This window comes from Chelmon rostratus, chromosome 6 (genome assembly GCF_017976325.1).
Source record: "Chelmon rostratus isolate fCheRos1 chromosome 6, fCheRos1.pri, whole genome shotgun sequence".
NCBI lineage: Eukaryota > Metazoa > Chordata > Actinopteri > Chaetodontiformes > Chaetodontidae > Chelmon > Chelmon rostratus.
Genome location: NC_055663.1, coordinates 7092105 through 7115207, shown reverse-complemented (window position 1 = coordinate 7115207; position 23103 = coordinate 7092105). Strand labels below are relative to the sequence as shown.

At 43.0% G+C, this 23103-nt stretch overlaps 2 protein-coding genes across 6 annotated transcripts; one reads left to right on the top strand and one right to left on the bottom strand.

Annotated features, from left to right (window-relative positions):
- Nucleotides 1-585: 585 nt before the first annotated feature.
- On the bottom strand, nucleotides 586-9089 carry fam169b (family with sequence similarity 169 member B). Of its 5 annotated transcripts, none has more exons than XM_041939195.1 (9): nucleotides 8964-9089; nucleotides 8192-8333; nucleotides 7794-7896; nucleotides 7629-7714; nucleotides 6596-6758; nucleotides 4716-4898; nucleotides 4362-4523; nucleotides 4127-4197; nucleotides 586-1485 (listed from the first exon to the last, which is right to left on the bottom strand). In XM_041939195.1, the coding sequence occupies exons 2-9, from the start codon at nucleotides 8315-8317 to the stop codon at nucleotides 1159-1161; spliced, it is 1221 nt and encodes a 406-aa protein (XP_041795129.1). In that variant the 5' UTR covers nucleotides 8318-8333; nucleotides 8964-9089; the 3' UTR covers nucleotides 586-1158. The 5 variants fall into 5 exon arrangements, with proteins under 5 accessions (XP_041795129.1, XP_041795130.1, XP_041795127.1 ...); XM_041939196.1 differs by having other exon boundaries at nucleotides 4362-4487; XM_041939193.1 differs by lacking the exon at nucleotides 8964-9089 and having other exon boundaries at nucleotides 7794-8323.
- A 564-nt stretch (nucleotides 9090-9653) lies between these two features.
- ldhd (lactate dehydrogenase D) lies at nucleotides 9654-22932 on the top strand. Its single transcript, XM_041939505.1, has 11 exons — nucleotides 9654-9787; nucleotides 12555-12667; nucleotides 13722-13863; nucleotides 14437-14578; nucleotides 15414-15573; nucleotides 15650-15849; nucleotides 16993-17121; nucleotides 17357-17484; nucleotides 18044-18134; nucleotides 19033-19144; nucleotides 21699-22932. The coding sequence occupies exons 1-11, from the start codon at nucleotides 9695-9697 to the stop codon at nucleotides 21877-21879; spliced, it is 1491 nt and encodes a 496-aa protein (XP_041795439.1). The 5' UTR covers nucleotides 9654-9694; the 3' UTR covers nucleotides 21880-22932.
- Nucleotides 22933-23103: the final 171 nt, after the last annotated feature.

The following is a 23103-nucleotide window of genomic DNA, read 5'->3' as shown; positions in this document are numbered from 1 at the left end:
CTCTTCCTGAATGTCGCTGCGTGACAGAGGTGCGCTCGGTTTCCGGACAGCACGCGCCGGCGGGTTACAGCTGTGCAGCAGATGAGCGCCAGATGTTGTCATTTGGCGAATCCAGCTGCGTCACGATGTAAATGAGAAACGTGGTCTAAAGACTAAACGCAGGCACGTAGTCAACATCGGAATAATGTGGAAGCCTATTTCTGCCAGGGAAAAAAGGTTTTGAATGACAGGCATAGGAGAAATGAGACAGTAAGCCATTACTGTCTCATTTCTCCTACACAACATTTGACATACAAAGTAAAAACATTATAGCACAGGGCCTGAACACCGAGGACGTGCAACAAAGCTGAGAGTATGGTGGAGGTTTTAACCAATCACAGACACCTTTAATCTTAGTTTAGTATCTCAAAATTGCTGTGAGTATTTTAAATTACATCTCGACTAATATTTCCCTTATTTTCTTTTTCCTGGCAGAAAACTGAAGTCCCTATCGTGAGCAGGAAAAATGTATTAGCAATCATGTGTCCGTAAATGAATAAATATTTGTGTGTACTGTAATGCTTTCATGCAGCCACGTGTTATGTTTCATGCTTTATATCAGTTATATACATTTGTATCCAAACAGTTTAATATTTTGGGAAATATGCATATTCAGAGTTAGATAAGATTGTTTACATTGATTGATTACAAAGACATACTGTCCACTTTCAAGATGTTTTTTAAACTCCATGCTACATTCGATGATATACACATAATTCATGAATGGCTTGATTGATTTGATTTAAGGCAGGTGGAGCCAGCTAGGAATTATTTGAGGTCACCAAACTCTATGCACCAATAAGAATGATAAAGGTGTGATTTGTCCTGCCCAAACAAAGATAACACGAGAGTGATGGAGATGTTCTTGAGTGTAGTTTGTACAGCCACAGCCGGTCCAGAGAAGAGGCCAGACAGAATAACTAAGTGATAGTATTAATTGTACTATTATTAATTTATTCATATATTAATCTGAAAAGGTCTGTGCACTTCATAACATAAATACAGTATAAAGGTCACCTAAGTTTAGGTGGATGCAGCATCCACTTAATCTGTATGAAGCGTTCCTTCTGATGGCTGGTGTAGCACATAATGCCTGTGTCTATACATCCGTGATCTAACTCATGTCCTTCTGACTCGTTTGGCCCTCCTTTGCGTTTCCTCTGCCTCTGGCTTCTCTCTGCAAGCCTCTGCACATACAGAGGTTTTGGATATCGGTGCTTGTTTTGTGTTTAGGGACTGTGGTCTGGTGGGAGGTCCGGAGTCCAGATCACTGGCGTGGGCTGCAGAGCTACATCCTGTTCCAGAGATCTTGCTGCTTGGGGAGCCTCCTCCTTGGCTTGGATCACAAGGTTTAATTTGTTCTTTAGAAGGGCCTGTTACCAGCGGAGTGTTCACATGGCAGGTGCTGAATGAGGCCGGCTCCAGCTTACGATTGTAAGTCTGGATCTATAAAAAAAACAAATAACAGATGAGACTCTGAAAGATTTGGCACTATAATGACCGGTTAGGCTCATAAAGAAATTGGCTTCCATTCCTACATAGATATTGCATAATCTTCATTTCCCAGAATGCCTTTTAATAGTGCCAAGACAGTTCTACACGTACTGACATTTACAGTATGTGCACTCCCTCCCTATCCCAGCATGCACTTCCAGCCAAAAGTCACCTACACAGTGTGGACAAATCAATACCATAGAAAAGCACAACAACACACTCCACTGTGTTGCAGCTCACAGTGTTTAACTTTTGTCATCGAGGGTGTTGATCCAACTCAAAGTTATTTTTTGAGGCTGTAGTTTATAAAAATAAATTTCACAGCAATCTATTCAATATTTGTTGGACAAAAGTTGTAGACCTAGAGCCAGCGAGGTAGCGTGGCTAAAATACAGTAGCCATGCAATGTGACAACACTCATGAGAACTGTACCTCAGTGTCCCAAAAACCCAACTTAAAGAATTTAACTGTCAGGGCTAAAAGCAATGGACAAATTGCCCTATGTTCTTTAAAGCATTTCAACAAATATGTACTGTAGGATAAGGAAGGATAAGGTCCTGGCTGAACAATTACAGTGCGTCTAAAATATATTCATCACCTTCGAAAGTTGTCGAAAAAGTTGTTTTATTAACAGAAAAAGATCATTTCATAAACTGTAAACAAACTTCTACACAGACGTTTCATTTTTCTATCAAAATTGTAAATATGATTATGATGATGAATAAGTATTCACCCCTTTCAAGTCAGCACTTTAGGTGCACTTTCTGCAGCTGTTACAGCCTCGAGTCTGCATGGAGAGGTCTCCATCACATTTGTGCATCTGGACCCTGTCATGTCCCCCATTCTGCTTTGTGAAACCTCTCCGGAACATCACGCTGCGAGGATGCTGTGAGTGAACGGCCTCTTTCGAGTCCAGGCACAAATTCTCAATTGGTTTGAGATCTGACTCGACCACTCTAGGATTCTGACATTGTTGTTCTCAGCTTTGGCTTTATGTTTGGAGCCACTGTCCTGTTGGAAAACAAGTATTCCCCCAAGCCACAGATGCCGCTGACTGCTTTGGGTTTTTCTGCCAGGATTTCCCTGAATTTTGCTGCATTTATTCGTCCTTCTAGCCTTCTGGGACCTGCTGGAGAGAAGCATCCTCCCAGCGGGGTGCTGCCACCACCATGCCTCGCTGTGGGGACGGTGTGTTTCTGCAGATCTCAGTGTTTGGCTGATGCCAAACAGTATTTTATTTGAAGGCCACAGAGTTTTGGTCTCATCTGACCGTAACACCTTCATCCAGCTGTCTTCCGAGTCTCCCATGTGCCCTCTGGCAAACTCTAAACAGGTTGTTTCAACAGTGGCTTTCTTCCTGCCACTCTCTTCTCCAGTCTCCGTCACAGATGCTTGTAACTGCTTCAGGGTAGCATTGGTCTGTTGGTGGCCTCCGTCACTAACACTCAGCTGACTCACTTCCTGTGGACGGCCTGCTCTTGGCAGACCGACAACTGCGTCACAACATTTCCGTTTCTTGGCAATTGATTAGGGCCGTGTGATACGGTCAAAATCTCATATCTTGACATAGATCATTTCATATTGATACAACAATACATTCAGTATCACAATACACAGCAAACTGAATGAATAGTTTATAGAAAATGATCACATGGAAAGGCCGATTTCTTATTACATTTTGAATTACATACTCAATAAATTAAAGGTACTTATTCATTTTTCATTATATTTCTCCTTTTATTTGGAACTTTTGTGCAAATTTTAAATTAAGCACGAAACAAAGAATAAAATCTAAATAGGTGAGAGGCCCTCTTCTTTAAACATGGACTCAGATGTTAGGGATAAGACAGCAGCTGATCAGAAAGCAGTGGCAATCTTATAAATAAATTACAAAAAAGTGAAAAAGAAAACTCTTTAACTATACTTGCAAACACAATAACTCAGCATCTGAGTCTGGGCTTTGCTTTGAGCCCTTGACGGCACTTTTGTTGCTCTCATCCATAGACTCTCTCTGTGATGACAGAGGTTGGTGCTTCAGCTTCACATGGGGACCAGTCTGTGGCATCACTTTCAAAGTACGGCCTGCTGGTCCATGTCACACTTTTCATACCCAAACTACACCCACGCAGCAGAGGTAGCCTCCTCTTTTATGTGCGAGCTTCTCGTTTCGTCCTGCTCAGAATTACTCTGTTCTGTGCCAATTTCCTGTCTGCATCAATGCGGTGCGGAAGAATGCAAAGCGTCATGCAAAGGAGGAAAAATATTACCTCGAATAAACGATTGAGCATAATATGAAAGAACAGATGTTTTTCTATGATTGCACGGTTATATATCATCATATCGCACAGCCATGAGTCGATTTCACTGCACTCCAACTGATATTCCGTGATTTTCTTACATCCATCCTCTGACTGGTGCTTTGCAATCACCATTTCACAGACTTGCCTGGAATGTTCTCGAGTCTTCAAGGTGTAGGTTTTGCCACATTACTGACTAACCAGAGGTTGTATTTATTGTACAATCAACTGAAACACCTTGACTTCTTTCGGGTGATCAGGTGTAATCAGTGCTCTGCAGGAAAACAGATTCTCACCTTCTGAGAGGAGCCGCCTCCTTCGTTCCTCTGTGTTCCTCCTGATGTTGGCCTGCTCTCCTCATTAATGCCTAGAGAGACATGAGTCAAATGAGGCTACGTAGAGGGAGGGGTACACTAAAATGTAGATATGCTCAAAAAACATCTGAATCTTCAGGAAACTTTTTAGTTTTGCAACATGCGTGAAATATTTGTGATATTTTTTCACACATCGAAACACATAAATGATCCGTACTGAGGGAGTAGCGGCCCAGCTGGATGTTGAGCCAGATGTTTCTTCGTTGAGTCCAGCCCCCCGGAGCCTCCACCTCATACAGACGCTCCCGATGCTCCTCGTGCTGCTGCAGGAACCTCCTGCACACTGAATACACAGGAGACACAAACACACACGCACAGCCTGCTATAGTATGAAAATCAAACGCTGTTCACCTCAGCTTTCACGTTCGTTTCTACCTGGCGGCTCTGTGTGGATTGTGGGGAAGTTTGGGAATTGGGAAAAAGGAAGGAAGAGAATGAGAATGGACATAAACAAATAAATGGGTCTTGTGGAGGTGGGATAAGGGAAGATAATGGAAAAACTTCAGCTGACCTGCCACCATGCTGGGTGATAATGGAGAGCTGAGTCCCAGAAACGTCTCGGTGGGGAACGAGGAGCAGAAATCCTCCAGCATGTGAAGGCCAAAGCCTCTCCTCCTCCAGCTCTTCCTCACCAGCACCGTGTCCAGGACAGGCAGCAGGTAGCCATGACTGCTCCAGCTGTCACACAGGCTGCCTGAGATACAAGCAAGAGAAGGCTTATTCCACCAAAGTAAGTCAGTCCACTGTACAACACAATTAAAAAGAACTGATAATGATAATCTGCCTTCTTTTTAACATGAAAACACAACATCTTTGAGAAGGATCCTTTAAAATCCTTTAGATTTTCATGAACACAAACCCTGTTTTTGATAATATTCATAATCTGCATTTGTTTTACAGCAGTCATTTAATGTTCTTACATTGCGTACATTCTGTAATTAACTCTCTACATGGAGGAGTCCGCTGGTGGATTCAAGCTGCTTTCACACTCACCAGGGATTCACAACAAAACGAGGCGTGTAATCCAGCGTCATTTTGTCTCAATAATAACCGCCTCACTGTTCAGTCTCTTACATGTCAGAGCTGTATTAAGGTACTGCTACTGCAACCCCATGGTCTTCACTGTAGCAGCATCCTCAGGACAAACTACCTGTAGAAACCCTTTTCCTCATTAATTCACTGTTAACATAAAAATAAACTAGAACTACAGCCTCGGTTTATTCTTCTGCGAGCCAGTCATGTTGCAGTTCACATCCATGTCTGTCCAGACTCATATAATACATGTAGTGAAGACTTTGAAGTGATTTAGTAAAAGAAATTAAGTGACTTTTTTGGTGAAATTGAAGTTTTCGCTATACTGACATGTATGATCCAGTGAATCATTTCCATTTTCCTATTTCTCCAGAGGAGTACAGAGGACTGATAGAGAGCTTCATGGTGCAACAACAACCACCTGAAGCTCAATATCAGCAGAACCAATGAGCTTGTTGTGGACTACAATGATTCAAATGGATGCTTCTGCAAAGACGCTACAAACTCATGCTTCACACACATCTTAAACCCGTCAGCTCAGAAGATCTACACATCAGCACAGTTTCAAGGTGGACACCCCAGATTAATAATGGGCAGAAAAGTGTTTTTGCAGAACATTATGATGTCACAGTGAAGTTGACCTTTTACCTTTTGGATATAAAATGTCATCACTTCATCATTTTATCCTATGAGACATTTGTGTGGAATTTAGTCTCAAATATTACATCAGGTCTTGAGTTATAGTTAAAAATGTGTCATGTTAGGTCACAGTGACCTTTGACAACCCAAATCTAGTCGGTCCATTCTTGAGTCCAACTCAACATTTCTGCCAAATTTGAGGAAATTCCCTGGATGTTCCTGAGAGATCACATTCACGAGAATGGGACAGATGGACGGACAATCCAAAAACATAACGCCTCCAGCCAACTATTGGCAGCAGAGAAGCATAAAAAAAGAAGAATAATATATAATAATATGAAAATAGGGACGCTTCAAGCTTCATATAATCATTGTAATTACACTATGTAATTTACAAACCATTATATTACAGTTTTCATCAGGCTTTCATCATAGAAACATCTTTTCTTCCTGTTTTGTACATCTATAAATTCTTCTGCTGCTATATACAGATGCAGATCACCTGGAGACGTGCTTATGGTTATACTTCACTGTGTGGTGGTGGCCTTTTGTTGCTGCAGATACTCTTAGATTTTAAAGTCATGTGGTGCGCAGTGATGTAGAATCAGGAGACATTAAGGAGGAAAAACTAGCAGTGATAAAACTTTTCATGTAAAAGATAGAAGTTAGGGAGCAACAGAAAGGAGCAGCAGCCCCCCTCTCACTCTCATCTCTTCCTACCTTTGTGTTTGACGGTGTAGAAGCCGATCACCTGGCCGTCTCTCCACAGCAGCTTGCAGCTCTCAGTGCGGGGGTGCGGGGAGAACAATGCCTCGTCCTCTGAGGACCTGTCCACTACCTGACTGAGCAGGAACACAATCACCCTCTCCATCATTGACTGCACCTGGGGAAAACGTGAATGTAGTCATTTCAAATTCATTTAAATATTGACAGCAGTATTAAGCAAGTAAATGATCTTAACCGGCAACAATTTACCCTAGCACATGATCATGGCCGCGGTGGTAAAGCTCACATTCATTAAGCCTCTGCTGTCCTGTCCATCTCTCCTCTTCTTCAGTGAAGATCTATATGTGACTGGATGAATGAAACTGCTGTCTCAACTCTAATCTTTTCTCACATCTTTATAGTATCTGTTTACTTCCACCCTTGAAATGATTTATCAAGCAAGATAAACCACTGAGCCTGTAGGCATGAAGAAGAAACTGTAGAAAATGTTGCTGAAGCTCTTACAAATACATAATTTGGAGTTTTCCAAGTACTCATACCAGTAGACCCACGAGCCACACAAAAGACCAAAGAACGACCACTCCAGGAAATCCAAACATACATCTTGTATCATGGGCCATCTCTCTTACATGAGCATGGACTGGTTGTTCACAGTATCCCTGGGCTTTTTCTCAAGATCACTGTGAAAAACCTTCTCCCTTAATAACCGCACACACTCAAGTGTGGCTTGCGGAAGAAAATGTCTGAACCTGAGAGAAATGTGCAGTCTCTGCAGCAAAACAACAGTAGCAGGTTTAACTCATGTGTGTTATAAACAGGGAGAGGATAAAGCCTCGGATCCCTTCTTGAATTTAAAGCAAGCTTCACGCTGTGTACTTTTCCTTGTCTCTATTTCATACACTACAAGATTAGATAGAGAGATAACTGTATTTCTGTCCCTGTTCAGATCTGTGTAGAAAACCCGACCTGTTTATCACTACATTGCAGTGACGCTGACATACAAGCGAATGAACAAAAGCACAGTTACCGGCATCAAGCCACTTCTGGATTTGCTGGACGTTCGCAGGACGTCATCCACACGCCACCACTCCTCATGCAGGTACACAGCCACCACTGAAAGGTGGAGCAGAAAGCATTGGTCTTCATCATCCGCGTGCGTCTGATAAGGGCAGCAGTGTATTGAGTTCCAAACCTTGCGTTGGATCATCATGCGGGTGAAGCGCCAGCAGTGTACAATCAGGTTGGTCATCTTCAAACAGCTGCAGCCGCCTTATATTGTTTCCTGTTATCGCTACCTGAGCAGACAGGAAGACGACTTCACGCACTCCGTCTGCACTCCCTGACCTGAGACTCCAGTGTGGCAACAAACACCACAACTTTTCTCCAAAACATACTCGTCTTTCTCTAACGTCAAACAAAATGGCAATAAAAAGATTAATCTCCAACAAAACCAGTGTCAAGAATTGTTGCAGATGTTTACAGAGCTGCCTCCATCGTGCTCCCATCTGTTAACAGTAATTAGAGGTAATTAAGATGTAAGATAAACCACCATGAGGGGAAAAAGTGGGGACATTCCAAGTGTTATGGTACCTTTGACATCTGCGATGACTGAAACTCTTGATTATTACGAGATCTGGACTCCAGAGAGGAGAGGTAGTGTTCAGATGCTGATGTCAGGTCTGTGTCATCCACAGCTGGAAGGTCTATGGGGTACATGGCCTCTCAGATGCAGCTGTTTAAGATTACACGTTTACACCGGTTAAAAACACCAGCAAGAAATATGTCCCTTGACTTTATGGATGTAATGACATCAGCAGTGCAAAGACAAGCAACCATCCTTCACTGCCTGGACAATAGCCAGTGTTCTGCTACAGAGATGTCCCTCCGCCAAACTGCGTTCAAAATTGTGGCTGTTTAAGGCTGGCTTTCAAACACACAATACAAAGTAGATGATGATCTTTGGGAAGCTGTTAGTTATTTATGGTAAGATCAGTAACCTTACGTGTTGCGGTTAGTAACGCAGGTTAAACTGATTTTAGCTCAACATGAACTCACTTTAAGGTCACACAGTGACGAAGGTCGGTCTGTAAATGATTGTGTGGACGGCGGTGATTCAATTCACAACTATTTAAAGTTATGGAAATAAAAAAAACACTTGGCTGTATATTAGGAAGACATGCTTCAAACTCACTGCTGGTGATTCAGGAAATTTGCTGAACGCTCTGTTCAAACTAAGTAAGACAGATGAGGATGCTGCTAGAGCTGTGCTACCTGCTATCTCAGAATGCTAACAACAACAACAATAACAACATGTTTGCAAAATCAGCCATGAAGCCTCACAGAGCGACTTCACCACAAGTACCTGAACACTGAACCTCGTTCAGCATCACAGTGGCTTCGCTTCACCTCACGGTTTGAAGGAATGACGATGGTGGAAGCACAGACGATGACAGGAGACGCTTTCAGCTCCACCTGTAACTTCCGTCAGTTTCACTTTGAACCCACCATCGCAACTTTTTCCATAGCTTGCAGCGCCACCCTCTGGTAGGAGAGGACCATTGCGCCACTTCGCCCTTCCTCTAAATGCTTCGGCAGCATTCTCGAGGACAGGGCCGGAAACATGTGGAATATACTTCATAATAAAAGTATAAGTCGGTCAACTTTGAAATATACATCTAAACAAACCGTATTATGACAAAGTTGAAGTCAAATTACTTCCAGAAAAACAACTCAGTTTAACCGCATTATGTGGGGCAATGCAATGAGATAAACTTCAAGTCCCACAGGATATTAGCTCTCTCAGCCACTTTCGGTAAAACTGTAAGTGAGCAGTAGACATCTCACAATTAGTGTGAGAAGACCCAATTCTTTTTTATACAGTAACAGCAGTATAATCTAACATGTTAGAAATAAATGCATGTGCCAGTTTTTCACAAGCTGGTGGCAACAATCAATGTATAGATGTAATTGTCTCTGAATTCTTTTTGTATTTTTTGTATTCTTTGTATTTTATTTTGAAAAAACTTACCGGATGTTGTACCTATGGATTTGGTCGACGTTTAGCACTCAGTAGTTATAGACGGATTGTAAACAATGCTGCTTGGCGTGAAACGGAGCAGACAACTGCTGTGTCACCGGCGCTGCCTCTTGCAGTGCCGCAAGATTAAATCAGAAAACGCCGCCAGAGTAAGTGCTGTTTCAAGATAGTTACGCTTTATCGTTTCATGTCAGTGCTGCCTTACAGGAGGTCACGTGTTGCGCAAACAAGCTCCAAACGCAGCAGCACCTGGTCGAAGGTTTGGTGTTTCACTATTGTTTCTACCTGTAAGTGGCTAGCATTAGTCAAGACTATAATATAATAACAAACCATTAACAACTAGTGCTGCCAGCACCTATGAAAGTTATTGACAACCTGCCCTCCAGCCACTGTGTGCAGATGACCATGCTCAGTCCTCCGGTGGAGACTCAGCTTGCTCCACCTGAACACAATAACACCACATATTGCACAGTGTGAAAGGCAAGTTACTAGACATCAGCTCCTCTTAACACACAAGCCCAAGAGAGGCAGCAACTGTGACAGACGTGTGAGACAACCAGTGTGCTGTCAGCAGCCCTCAACCCACCTCCACCTGTCAGACCCTGGCTTCACCTCTATATCAAGACTATTAAGAAAATAGTTCAAAGCTTCATGGAGAAACAGCAGCAGCAACAGCCAGAACAAAAGGAGACTTAAACTTGTCAGATATTTCTACTGCTCCACTAAGGTTTTTAAAGATTATGATGCAGAAGGTCTGACAACTAAAAAGTGTCCGTTAAAGGCTCTGCAGAGGCAGAGACCTTCAGCCAGAGCTGGATGCCATGAAGACAAAGGTGGAGGAGAGAGGACGGCAGAAAAGGACGGACTGAAGCAAAGTCCAGACAGCCCTCGTGTTCACACAGGCGTCCCTGGAGTCGTAGGGAAGTCCATTTACAGGCCAGCTAGTTTTCCTGTACAAACATCAGGGCATGGAGGAGGAGATGACCTGGAAACTCTTCCAGGACTCTGCTTTTTATGAGATGGAAAAGCAGAGATGGCAGGTTGAACAGGGAAGATGAGAGGGAGTGTTTTGTCATGTATATTTCATTTAGCTCATTTTAATGTTGCTTTAAATGATTCCATTATTTATCTCTGCTTTTAACATTTCTGTCTTTAAAGACTGTATCTCAAACATTAATCATACAGCTCTGAGTTCACCTCTGCTTGCCTGGCTCCTTCATTTCAAACCCACGCTGAACTTTATTCAAAGCCCAGAAGTTAGTGTTGAATTAAAATGTGAATAAGTCACAGAATTGGTCAAAGGACCAACAAAACTTGCATGTTTTTAATATTCTGTTTAATTTTTGTTTGTGTGTGACCTTTCGGCCTCTGTGTATTTGTTCAAGCTGCCACTGAAACAGCACATTGCATTCAATCATTCCCACATGCCTCATAAATAAATGAACAATATGTAGTGACCAGTAAAAAGTCAGTAATTGAATGCATAGTTAAGTGCAGTTACAATTTAGTTTTGTAACTTTGTTTTGCATGAGTATTTATTTGTCTTCATTCACTGTCTTTTAGTTATTTATTTTAAGTTATTTAATTTCTACACATTGGCCCTCACTTCTCTGCCACTGTCTATCTAATGATGAACCACGAATACAGTGTTTGACTTGCAGGCTCCAGACTTGTTCACTGTTCCAGTGTGAACCAGTGTGTTAGTGTTTTTACCACAGTTTTCTGACAGATAATCAACAGCACATTTAGCTTAGTGCAGTTTTAAAGGTGGAAGTTATTGGTGTGTTTGCAATTGATCCACATCTTGTTGTAAAATACAAGCAGCAGGGATGCCAATGGTTAACCGGCTGGCTCTGTCCACCGGCTGCTGGACAGCTCTCACAGATTAAAGCTGCAGCTACCTGCCACTCATCAGCGCTGTCCAGCGGGCTCCTCAGCTCAAAATGGAAAAATAACCAACTGACATCCCATCAGGGAGAAAAGTGGGATCAGTGCATCCCAAACTCCAACACATGGAATACAATCTTTTTTTGGGAAATGTTTCTGCAGCAGTCATATGGATTGCTGTAAAATGTGGTGCAGGCATTCATGCTCCCCAGATGATGAATCCTAATGAATAACTGGGTCATCAGCTGGACTTTGTGTTTTGTATCAATTAGCTAATTAGCATGCTAACATGCTAAACTAAAATATTGAACACGGTAAACATACCTGCTGAACATCAGCATGTTAGCATTATCATTGTGAACATCTCAGCATTATAATGTTAGCACTCAAAACAGCACTGTGCCTCAGTACAGCCTCACAGAGAGGGGTGGAGGCTGTGGCTCAGGAGGGAGAGCGGGCCATCCACCAATCAGAAGGTTGGTGGCTTGATGTCCTTGAGCAGGATACTGAACCCAAGCTGCTCCTGATGGCTGTGACTGTGGAGTTAAGTGCTTCAGGTGGTCTGTAGACGAAACTGCTATATATATATACAGTCCATTTAGCTGCTCGTACGACAAAAAACTCTTTATCTTGTTCACGGTTTTAATAATAGCAAATACTGAGATATTGATTTTCATGTTCATGCCAAAGTCAGCAGACTGACAATACTTGTGTATGTTTAAGTGAGCTGTGAGAACCAATTCTGTTCAGTGTTTCACTTGTGAAGTCTTTGAAATAATTGTTGGCCCAGTTGGTAATTTTGTTGATAAGCAGCGAAACATTAAATTGAGTTTGACACATTGAGAGAAAACACAACATACAAAGGCCACTGTTCAATCCGAGTGTACAGTACAATATTATATTTTTATTATTTATTTTTAGATCTTTTCCTCCCACTCCCTTGTGATGACTCACTCTCCTTCATTGTGTGTTACTGTGTGTGTGTGTGTGTGTGTGTGTGTGTGTGTTTGTGTGTGTGAGTGTACACAGGGTGCTGCTCTGGACAGTGTCCTCTCTGCGTTCAGGTCTATATGTGGTGAGGACGGCGTCTCACTGGGCGAAGCTGTCAGAGAGCAGCATGGCCGAGATGAGTCTGTACACAGGTCAGAGTCTCTCACTCTGTCACTCACACACGTCACATTGCATGTGGTGTAAAGGTGTTTTCATTATAACACAAACAGTTTTAAAAAATTACTGATTACACTACTTTTGCATTACTTTCACTAAAATAACTGACCAGCGTTGTGGCTGTATATTCCAGTTATTTTATGGGTTGGAATAATAACGCTGTCTACTTTAGCCTGGCCGAAAGATTCTTCTGTGACAAGCTTTATTAGACACATTTTTCATACTTGCATGTCTCAGGCAATGCACACACTCTCGTTTCCATCTCTGCAGCTGTCTGCGCTGTGCAGGCTCACGCCTCAGCTGTGTCTCACAGGCGTAACTGTGACCTGAAGTGTTGGTGTGCGCCTCAAGTTATTGACTGGTTGAATACCCAATATAAAACACTGAATATATATCTGCATCTATATATTCATTTTGCATCATTTTTTGCTGAAAGTTGGAGCAGAGACGGATCAGGAACTGACACTTTATAATGATTCACCCCACAGTCACTGAAGTAAATATTGGACTCATTTGTCACAAGCTACATATCTTCTGGACATCCTGACTGTAAAATGAGATCTTTCAGACTGACAAAGCAGGAGAAAAGTAGCTTTGTTTGAGATCGGTCTCTGTCTCAGCAGCACACTCTCAGAGATCTGGAGCGAGCATATTAAACTAGCAGAAAAAAACAAGACGCGCAAACATGGAATTTGTACTGTGTCCAACAGTCTGTCAGTATGTGTTAGTGTAAAAATTGCCCAATGGGAAGGAGGGACAGACGACCACACCCACTTAGGAGTCAGGAGGTATATCACATTTAATACTGTTGCCGCAGCCTGAGTGTCTTTGGTTGGAGCATTAATGATGGCCCACATTACCCATCATGCTGTGCTCAACTGAGTAATTTGTTAATTTTGCTGTTTTATGTGCAAATTTTACTTTGCAACATCAGTGATTGTATTACCAAGCGGTAAAAACAAAAGGTGCTGTTCAGTGGAGACGTATGGAGGACAGTGAGTGAGAGCGTTGCATTGCTGCTGTCCTCAGATGCCGTCCCCCAGATGTGGTGCTGTTCCCTCGTTGTGTGGAGGAGGTCAGCGCCCTGGCTAAGGTCTGCCACAGCCACCACCTTCCCATCATCCCCTTTGGCACTGGAACTGGTCTGGAAGGAGGGGTCAGCGCAGTGAAGGTGAGAGAGGAAGCCCCCTGTGTGTGAGAGCGCTGATACTTTAGAGGTAGGAGCAGTGTGTTGCACAGTGTTATGTGTTAAGTGAGACGAGCAGAAATCAGTCAGAGGCTCGAGTCGTATCATTTACTGAGGAAGCAAACAGGAGAGCAGTGCTTTTGCTGAGTCAAACAAAACCTGTAAAACTGCTGCTGCACCAGCTTTTTAGCCACTTGGGAGCAGCAGAAACAAGCTGTTTTAAGTTAATATGGCAAACTGGTTCGCAAACAGTTGCTTATTTCAAATCCACCAGTTACTGAGCAACATTAACACTCATTTGGAGATGGAAAAGTGCTATTTTGACACTATTTTTGGTTTCTCCTAAGCCTTGAGGTAAATATCTGGTTCTTTAACTGCCGAGTGGGTACAGAAGAGCCTTTTCTCTTTGAAAATGTTAAATTAACAATGGGAAAAGTGATACACACCATATAAAAAGATGGTAAAAGCTTAAAAACTACAGAATAATAATGAGTGGTTCTTTTTGTATGTATGGGTGTATGCACTGTATGTCGACATGTTTCTGTCTTCTGCCCTCAGGGAGGTGTGTGCTTCAGCCTGAGGAAGATGGACCAGGTTCTGGATCTCCACCAGGAGGACTTTGACGTGACGGTGGAGCCTGGTGTGACTCGGAAGTCCCTCAACGCCTACCTGCGAGACACCGGCCTGTGGTTTCCTGTTGGTCAGTCACTCTGTCTTTTAGTTTTCACTGTATTATCCAGGAGCTCTGTGGGTGGAGCAGGAGAGGACTGGTCACAGCAGTGTTGGCTTGTTGGAAATTCAGTCTGGTTATCAGGTTTGATTGTGTTTTTTTGATTGGCATGTCATTTTCTCCACCCCGGGTGCGACACGCGGTGTTGTCAGGCCTGCTGTGTGTGTGTGTGTGTGTGTGTGTGTGTGTGTGTGTGTGTGTGTGTGTGTGTGTGTGTGTGTGTGTGTGTGTGTGTGTGCGTGTGCCAGCAGCATCAGTCCAGCATCTTTTCACTCTCTGTCTCCCTGTTGGTTAGTCACATAAGCCTTTTTTACAAGAGAAATCTTTCCATTCTGGCATCCACCAAGGATCCATGTGAAATAATGTTAGTCTCCTTCTGCTAAGAGCATGATTTCATCCTCTGTGGCACTAAAAGAAAGAAATGTCAGATTTGTTTCCCACTGCTGATTATGAGTTACATCAGTGAGCTGACACTGAGGAGGATCATCATACTCAGTGTTGATCCACCAGAGGTGACATGGAAAAATCTTTTTAACGTTTTAGTATTGAGGTGGTTTAAATTCATACATCCAGCAGGTGGTGATATTGGATAAAAAATCTTAACCCTCCAAAGTGATTTTCAACTTTATAAAAACTAAGTGGGGATTAATTGATAAAAACCTAAAAACAGTACAGGGTGAATTATACATTTTTAAAGCCAAGCACTGCTAGGAGACCACACAAATGTGTGTGTAACAGGATTATAGCAGATTTACGTTTTTTTTCACTTGTAACAATAATGGAGAAATGTGCTGTGTCGTCTCAGACCCCGGAGCCGACGCCTCTCTGTGCGGCATGGCCGCCACCAGTGCGTCGGGCACCAACGCAGTGCGTTACGGAACTATGAGGGAAAACGTTTTAAACCTGGAGGTGGTGCTGGCGGATGGGACCGTCATACACACGGCTGGGAAGGGCCGACGTCCCAGGTACACTTTGTACCCACAAATATGCAGCATTGCCTCGTGCGGCTTAAATGCTCTGACGTGTCTTTTCTGTCTTTAGGAAGACGTCGGCGGGCTACAACCTGACAAACCTGTTTGTGGGGTCAGAGGGCACCCTGGGGGTCATCACCAAGACTACCTTGCGCCTGTACGGCATCCCAGAGGCCATGGTGTCGGCCGTCTGCTCTTTTCCCTCAGTCCAGGCTGCTGTGGACAGCACGGTGCAGATCCTACAAGCGGGAGTACCCATCGCTCGCATCGGTGAGGAGATAGCGCCTTACATCCATACAATAGATAACTGCACTGTTCCCAGACCACGTCGGTATATTTCAATATATTTCATCGAGCGTTAGCTGTCGGTTGCTCTGTGAGTGCAGCGAGGTGCGCGTGATCACAGCTCAGGACATCATGCATGAGTGTAGTCGTAATAGGCTTAAATAATCAATCATTACACCAAGAGGAAGACATCTGACTCCAGTCTAAACAAGGCTCAAGACGTCCGGTGCAGTTAATTTACTTTGACTGACATGTTGTGTCATCTTTTAAATCGTGGGAAGAATTTTTATCACGCACTGTAAATAAGCGATCGGCCATTGATGAGATCTGATTTGACGGCTTCCTCCTTAAGCATGTTTGAGACTGACGCATGTCAGAAATAGGTGACGTTGTTAAGATTTACTTTGAAAGTTTCAGAAACTCAAAAACCTCCAGTCTGCTGTCCACACTACCACAAAGACACTGAGAGGAGCTTTTGCAGCTGATTTGGACAAAGTTTTCTCCATCTGAGATGCACAAAGAGAATTTTAATAATGAAGTCAAACTTCTGAGCACTTAAAGAGGACAACATCTCCTCAGATCATGTCTTTGATAGTCTGCCTCTTTCCTCACAGCATGGGGCCAAGACCGAAGATGCAATTAAATGCGAATGAACTGTAGTGATCGCTCCGGGCTACTCAGACTAGTCTGGCCCACATATAAAGCCCGACACTGGAGGCGATCTGAATATGTGTGTGCCATGTTAATGTAATCACTGAAGCCACAGGCTGACGTCATGAGGTTTAATGAAAGATAAAACGGCCACTGAGAGATGGAGGAAAGATCAATGGGGTTTGCGAGATCTGGGTTTGAAGACACAAGGAAGAGATGAAACTTTATTGATCCCTTAGAGAAAATGGGTACCTGCTGTCGGAGGATAATAGAATACAGGAGGGAGGGATGTATCAGAAAATTAGCTGTGAAAATAGAATCAATATCACTTTTTGGCAGCTGGAAAATATGTGTTTGATCATTAAGTAGAAGTCAGAAGAATGACCTATTTTTCTATGAGCATCTGCATCACACAGGCGGACATTTGTCTCTTTGTTCTCTGTGTGTTCTGACTGTGTGTGTGTGTGTGTTATCCAGAGTTTCTGGATGATGTGATGATTGATGCGTGCAACAGGTTCAGCTCTCTGTCCTACCCGGTGACTCCGACTCTGTTCCTGGAGTTCCACGGCTCTGAGCGAAGCCTCGAGGAGCAGGTCAACATAACCGGTGTGCTAGAGCTCACAGCTAAAGTCATTTGCTATCGCTGTTGGATAAAAACTTCATATATAGAAAATAAATTGTTAAAATTATTGGGAATGTTCAAGTATTTTGTCCCAAAATTCTGAAATATTAGTGTCACTGTACCCCAAAGTGGACCCATTCTAATGAGTTACGTGAAAATCCTCCATGTATGAAAGTTATACGTTGCTACAAATAATCTTTTTGTTGCGTGTTTCTCCAGAGGACATCACTCAGAGTAACGGTGGCTCGGATTTTCAGTGGGCTCGAGATGCACAAACGAGGGAGCGGCTGTGGAAAGCTCGCCATGACGCCTGGTACGCTGCGCAAGCTCTCAGACCCGGCTGCAAGGTAAAGAAAGTCACCTGACGCTACACCTGTGGTGAAACGAAACAGTTTTACACGCTGGATTTTAGGTCTTATGCATTTTGTTCATTTTGAAGCTGAAAACCAATTTGTTCAGGGAAAGAGAAGAGCAGAAAAGTGAGATGCTCCTGAGCACCACAGACTGATGAAAGGTAGCAGTGTAAGAAGATCCTTGGGTCAGGTGGATGTAATACATTTCATTAGGACTGTTCCAAAGGGATAAAACAATGTTCAGCTGGCAGTATCATATTATTATCACTGACCACAACATTACTCTGCCGTGTGGAAAACTCTACCATTAGAGCTCAGAGTACAGGGTACAGGGTACAGCCTCGTAATGGTGAACAGCAGGCTTGTTAGTTACCGCTGTGGTTGAAAGGCTTCGTCTGATAGCTCTGCGCTACACTAACACCATAACCGCTCTGAAGTTTTATGTCTCACTTTATTAAAGTTCTAAATCCTACTGATTGCAAAAGACAAACACTTGATGCAATTCCAATACTGTGACCTTATCTGTGTGTGTGTGTGTGTGGTTGTCCCACAGGCCTATGCTACAGATGTGTGTGTCCCTCTCTCTCGACTGCCTCAGATAGTAGTGGAGACAAAGGAGGACCTGATTGAGAACGGGCTTACAGGCGAGTGCACTGAAGAGAGAACACTGTTGACGGTGCTTAAATGAAGTAGACTCAGTGTTAATGATGTTCATGATGCTTGATGTCGTTCATTGCAAGTATAGAGCTTCGAGGTGCATTATTGACAGCCAGTGAATGCAGCGTAATTATTACAATTAGAGCGTTTACACTACGTGCAGAATAAAAAAAGGAACTGACACCTCGCATGACTATGAAACAGGTTAGAAACTGCATTCTATGTCTTTAAAAAGGTCTTACATTAAACTTGGTGAAATAACATAAAGAAACAGAACGTGATGATTTGCTAATCCATTTTAACACTGACCCAATTGAAATCAGCACAAAGACAATATATTTAATGTTTGACCTCATCAGCTCCATTGATTTTTATTTGATGCAGCAAGACATTTCAAACAATTTGGGACAGGAGCAACAACAGACTGGAAAAGTTGTGGAACGCTCCAAAAACACCTGTTTGGATCATTCCACAGGTAAACAGGTTGATTGGTAACAGGTGATAGTATCATGATTGGGTATGAAAGGAGCATCCTGGAAAGGCTCAGTTGTTCTCCAGCGAGGATGGAGCGAGGTTCAACACTTTGTGACCACATGATTATGTAAAGGATGTTACTGCATGGACGCAGGAACACTTTGTAAAACAGTTGTTAGTGAACAGTTTGTTTGCAAATAATTGCAGTCAGTTTTATGTATGTTTCAAACACAAGTCAAGCTTAAAAGGGGGCATTTATCACTGCTCAAGCACAGCAACTGTGGCTACACATGATGATGATGGGTTAGTAGACAGCAGCTGCATTGACACAGATCACGGCAGAAAGGTTTACTATAATGAAGTAAAGTTTTCCAGACTAATGAGTGTGAATGCTTCCCACCGTACCTTCAGGTCCCATAGCGGGTCACGTGGGTGATGGTAACTTCCACTGTCTGATGGTGTTGGACCCCAGTGACCCGGAGGAGCTGCACAGGGTCCAGCTGTTCGCTGAGAGACTGGCCAGGTAAAGTCCTTCCTCTGACACACTGGTGTCAAACTGGGATCCAGTTCGAGAACATGGTCGTCCTCACGTGACACATTTGTACAGTCTTGTGGTCAACATTGATGTAGAATTCGACCTTGCAGGGACGTCCACATTTGCATGCACTGAATGAAGTTATTGAAACCACTATCAATAGCCACGTTTTCATCAATGTATTTTTTTGCACATTTTGAAGTACCGCAATACAAAAGGTTATGAAAAATGAAAAAAAAATTGATTGATTGATTAAACTTGCACTCAATGGGTATCGAAGCACCTTTTCAAAATAGGTTCTGACATATATGTCATGGTGCTACAAAAAAATCAGTCTGTGTGATCATCTCAGTAACGATCCTGCGATACAGCTTTGCAGTGTGTGTGTGAGACAGTCTGAGGTGGTGATAAAACTCTTGTCCAGACAGAGATCTTTCATTTGATGATGAAAACCCGTCAGTGTGGACCTAGCCAGAGCTGTTTGTGTGAGGTGAGAGTTTGTGCTCTTGTTTTTGTGTGAGGTGAATCAAGGGCACACACACTTTGCTGCTTGTGCTTCATATCATGTCCCTGGCTGTGGAGAGTCTGTATCATCCACAATTCTCAGGGAACTTATTGGAACAGGGAAGCTGCGCCTCCTTATGCAAGTCTATGAAGGCAGGAGGTCTGTCCACAATTAAAATCATCATAACTCACTCACAGTTTGCTTTGTTAGAAATGCCAGACATGTATTTATGATACAGGATACTTGGTTAAATTAAAAACGTGTGTTTTCATGTCAAAATGTTTATCTTGCAACATTAATGTCCTTTGCCAGTCACATGTCTGTTTCAGTGAGGAAACACAGTGGTTGTTTTTAGAGAAGGTAACAGATGTTTTATGCTCGTGCTACAATTTTGTGGCCTGTGCTGCAAAGCTTTCAACCTCTGCAGTGCGGTTGGACGATGTATTGAAGTTTTCCATTCGCTGGTATATTTGTGCAGGTGTATGTGCTTTTGGCTTCAAGTTAGAGATGGATGTGTTTGAGTATGATGAAATAGTTTATTTTAGTTGTCTACTAATGTGGAGCAGATTTATTTTGTGGATGTTTGTATCTCATTAGTGCAAGAGTAAGACACAGGCCTGCACAGAGGGAGACTGGGAGGTGATGATTCCACAGTTTCTCTCCAGTGGAAGACTTTAGAGTGTGAGAGGTGGATACTGTGTGTGGGGGGGGGGGTGGGGCTGGTAAATACACACTCATGGATTTGTATTTACCTGCATTAACATACCCCTTGTTGCAATTCAAGTATTGAAAAAAAGCCAACAGAAACCGTATTTTCTAAATTCCTATGGCAGCACATTGAACAAATCCCCTGATCCTCTTCCACACTGAGAAACCATCCAGTTTCAACATTGAGTTGTAAGACAGCGATTTATTCACTCAGAGGAGCTGCCAGGCACGGCCACCCTGGACAGTTTAAGATTTGGCATCTGTCTCAAGGACACTTGGACATGTGGCTCGGTGGAAGCTGGGACTCAAACCACCAACCCAGCATTGAATGAACAATCTCCTCTACCCCCTGAGCTACACCTGTCCATGTACCTAGAACCAAAATACACTGTCACAGCAGGCAGTATGGAAAAACTCCCCCTGCACTGTGTGATCCCCTTTGTACATCATGTAGTGCCCTCTGTGTTGGTGTGCTTGCTGACTTTTAAGTTACTCCAAAAAAGGACAGCGGTATTAATGGATTCAGTCACTGCTCCTTTAGTTCAGGCTGAACTGGTACAAAAATGTACCTTTACACCATCAGGAGCAACTGTACATTGCACTTTACAGTGGATCATAAGGTCCTCAAGAGGGGCCATTATGGACCTGTTATGGTGCCATTTCAGCATAACGGTATACTCAGCCTGTACATCTATTTCTGAGTGTGTGAGTGGAGTGAGGCATGTGTGTAGCAGCAGCAGCAGCAGCAGCAGCGTAGCTCAACTTGTCTGACTGAGCAGGGTTCATTAGTTCCATTCAGATATTAGAATGGAGATAGTCACATTAAGGTTTCATGCAAAAAATATTTGCATATAGATTTTAGTTTAAAAATGATGCAAATTAGGAATGAGTTTAGTGTGGTTAAAGCTGGTTGTTGGCAACGCTGAAGAAACCAGCAAGGAAAAGTCTGATTTTACAAGTGCACAACTGAAAAATCGCCTTTCAGGCCTCCCTGCTCTGCCTGAATACTGCTGGAGGACAAGCCCAAGAGAGAGTAAGAAACACCTAACCTCATCAGAATGGATGTTAACAACAAACACTCACAGCTGTCAAGCTAGCATGTTAGCTTTGGGAAATTTTGGCTGCAACTTCTCTGCCATTCTTGTGGGACTAGTTGCTTCAGTCTGATTGAAATGATTGGATGGGCTCATTGCAGGCCAACAACAGCCACAGATAATGGATATTTATCCATTGCTGCAGTTTGAGTTGTTTTTATTTAGTTTTCTAAACAATACTGTGACATCAGTGGCATGTTTTGCAGTAACATAATATGGTTTGTGTTCCCTGCAGGCGAGCCCTGGCCATGGACGGTACATGCACAGGGGAGCACGGGGTGGGCTTAGGGAAGAGAGTGCTGCTGCGTGAGGAGGTGGGACACATGGCTATCCAGGTCATGCAGGACCTCAAGGATGCCCTCGACCCAAAGAACCTGATGAATCCTGGGAAAATTCTGCAGCCTAGAGAACTCTAAACAGTATTTCAGTGAGAGGAGCAGTCACTCAACACAGTGACTGATCTGCTCGCTGTTCACGGCTTGTTCAGAGACTGATGTTTAGATCGTATTGCACATGGATGTGTTCCCTGTCAGAACAGGGCTTCTGGGTGAGACACAACAGGCAGAGACCACCCAGAAGTGAAAACTAATAGGATATCAATAGGAAGAAAGTCAAGAATGTTTCCATTTTTTTGTTTCCATTTTGAATGGATTGTCGAGGCAGCCCATTACTGGCCTCATCGCTATGGGGATCGGCTGTTTAATGCAAACATTGCACTTTGCCTGACTGAGTACAGAGCCTTTTCCTTTAACTACCAATTACTATCACAAAATAACCAATCAGTAACCAAAGGCTTTGCCAATGACTGATTCTGCACTTTTTTATGAAAAATTTTGTTCTGGAAATTGAATATTGTGTTAGATGGAATCTGTTTTTATTTCTTCACTGTATTTCTGCATATCTTGATTATTAAGAAATCATGTAAATCTTTGGCTTATTTGCTGCTTTTTCCTGATTTATATGATTGTAAATTAAATATTATGGGGGTTTGGACGAATAGAAAAGCAGTGTGAAGACTTTTTTGACATTAAAACAATAGGTTAATTAAAAATAAAAGACAATCATTAGTTGCTGCCTTGGTATGTAAATGTAGCTTTGTTTGGCACATCATAGCGATCACAGATGGGTAAAGCTGCCTGACTGCCAAAGAAGTGCACAAAACAACAGCAGCCACAATATACAACTACGTGACACATGTGACACAATCCGCATGACAACTTGCCATCATCAGATGTTTAAGATGTAACAGGATGCCATACAGTTTATAAAGGAGTGTAGCAGCTGTCATCAGAGGTTAGCTGCGGTACAGCATGTGGAGTTTGCTACCTCCATGTGTCAGCGAAACACAGAAAATAAAGAATATTACAGGATGGTAGTGAGACATCACTGCTTTTTCTTACTAAACTAAACTAAACTTCTTGCGGGTGATTTGGCTCTTTCCAATGGGGGCACTCAAATACGCTGCCAGTTTGCTTTCACATCGCGGTCTCACGGACATGGGCAGAACAGGTCAGCTTTACATTGACTTGATCCAGTCCTCCTGCTGCAGTGGGGAGGTGGTACTCTGCTCCACCACAGAGTGTCAGCAGTGCTCACTGGAGACAGACTGTGGGGTAAACATGCAGCGTCTTAATCGTGTG

Coding starts and splice junctions, on each gene's coding strand:
- fam169b (XM_041939193.1), bottom strand. CDS start 8,106: ATGGGAGCACGATGGAGGCAGCTCTGTAAACATCTGCAACAATTCTTG. Junction 4,198..4,361: donor GCTGGGCCGCTACTCCCTCA/GTACGGATCATT, acceptor ATGTCTCTCTAG/GCATTAATGAGGAGAGCAGG. Junction 1,486..4,126: donor GAGGCGGCTCCTCTCAGAAG/GTGAGAATCTGT, acceptor TTTTTTTTATAG/ATCCAGACTTACAATCGTAA.
- ldhd (XM_041939505.1), top strand. CDS start 9,695: ATGCTGCTTGGCGTGAAACGGAGCAGACAACTGCTGTGTCACCGGCGC. Junction 15,574..15,649: donor GGGAAGGGCCGACGTCCCAG/GTACACTTTGTA, acceptor TTCTGTCTTTAG/GAAGACGTCGGCGGGCTACA. Junction 15,850..16,992: donor AGTACCCATCGCTCGCATCG/GTGAGGAGATAG, acceptor TGTGTTATCCAG/AGTTTCTGGATGATGTGATG.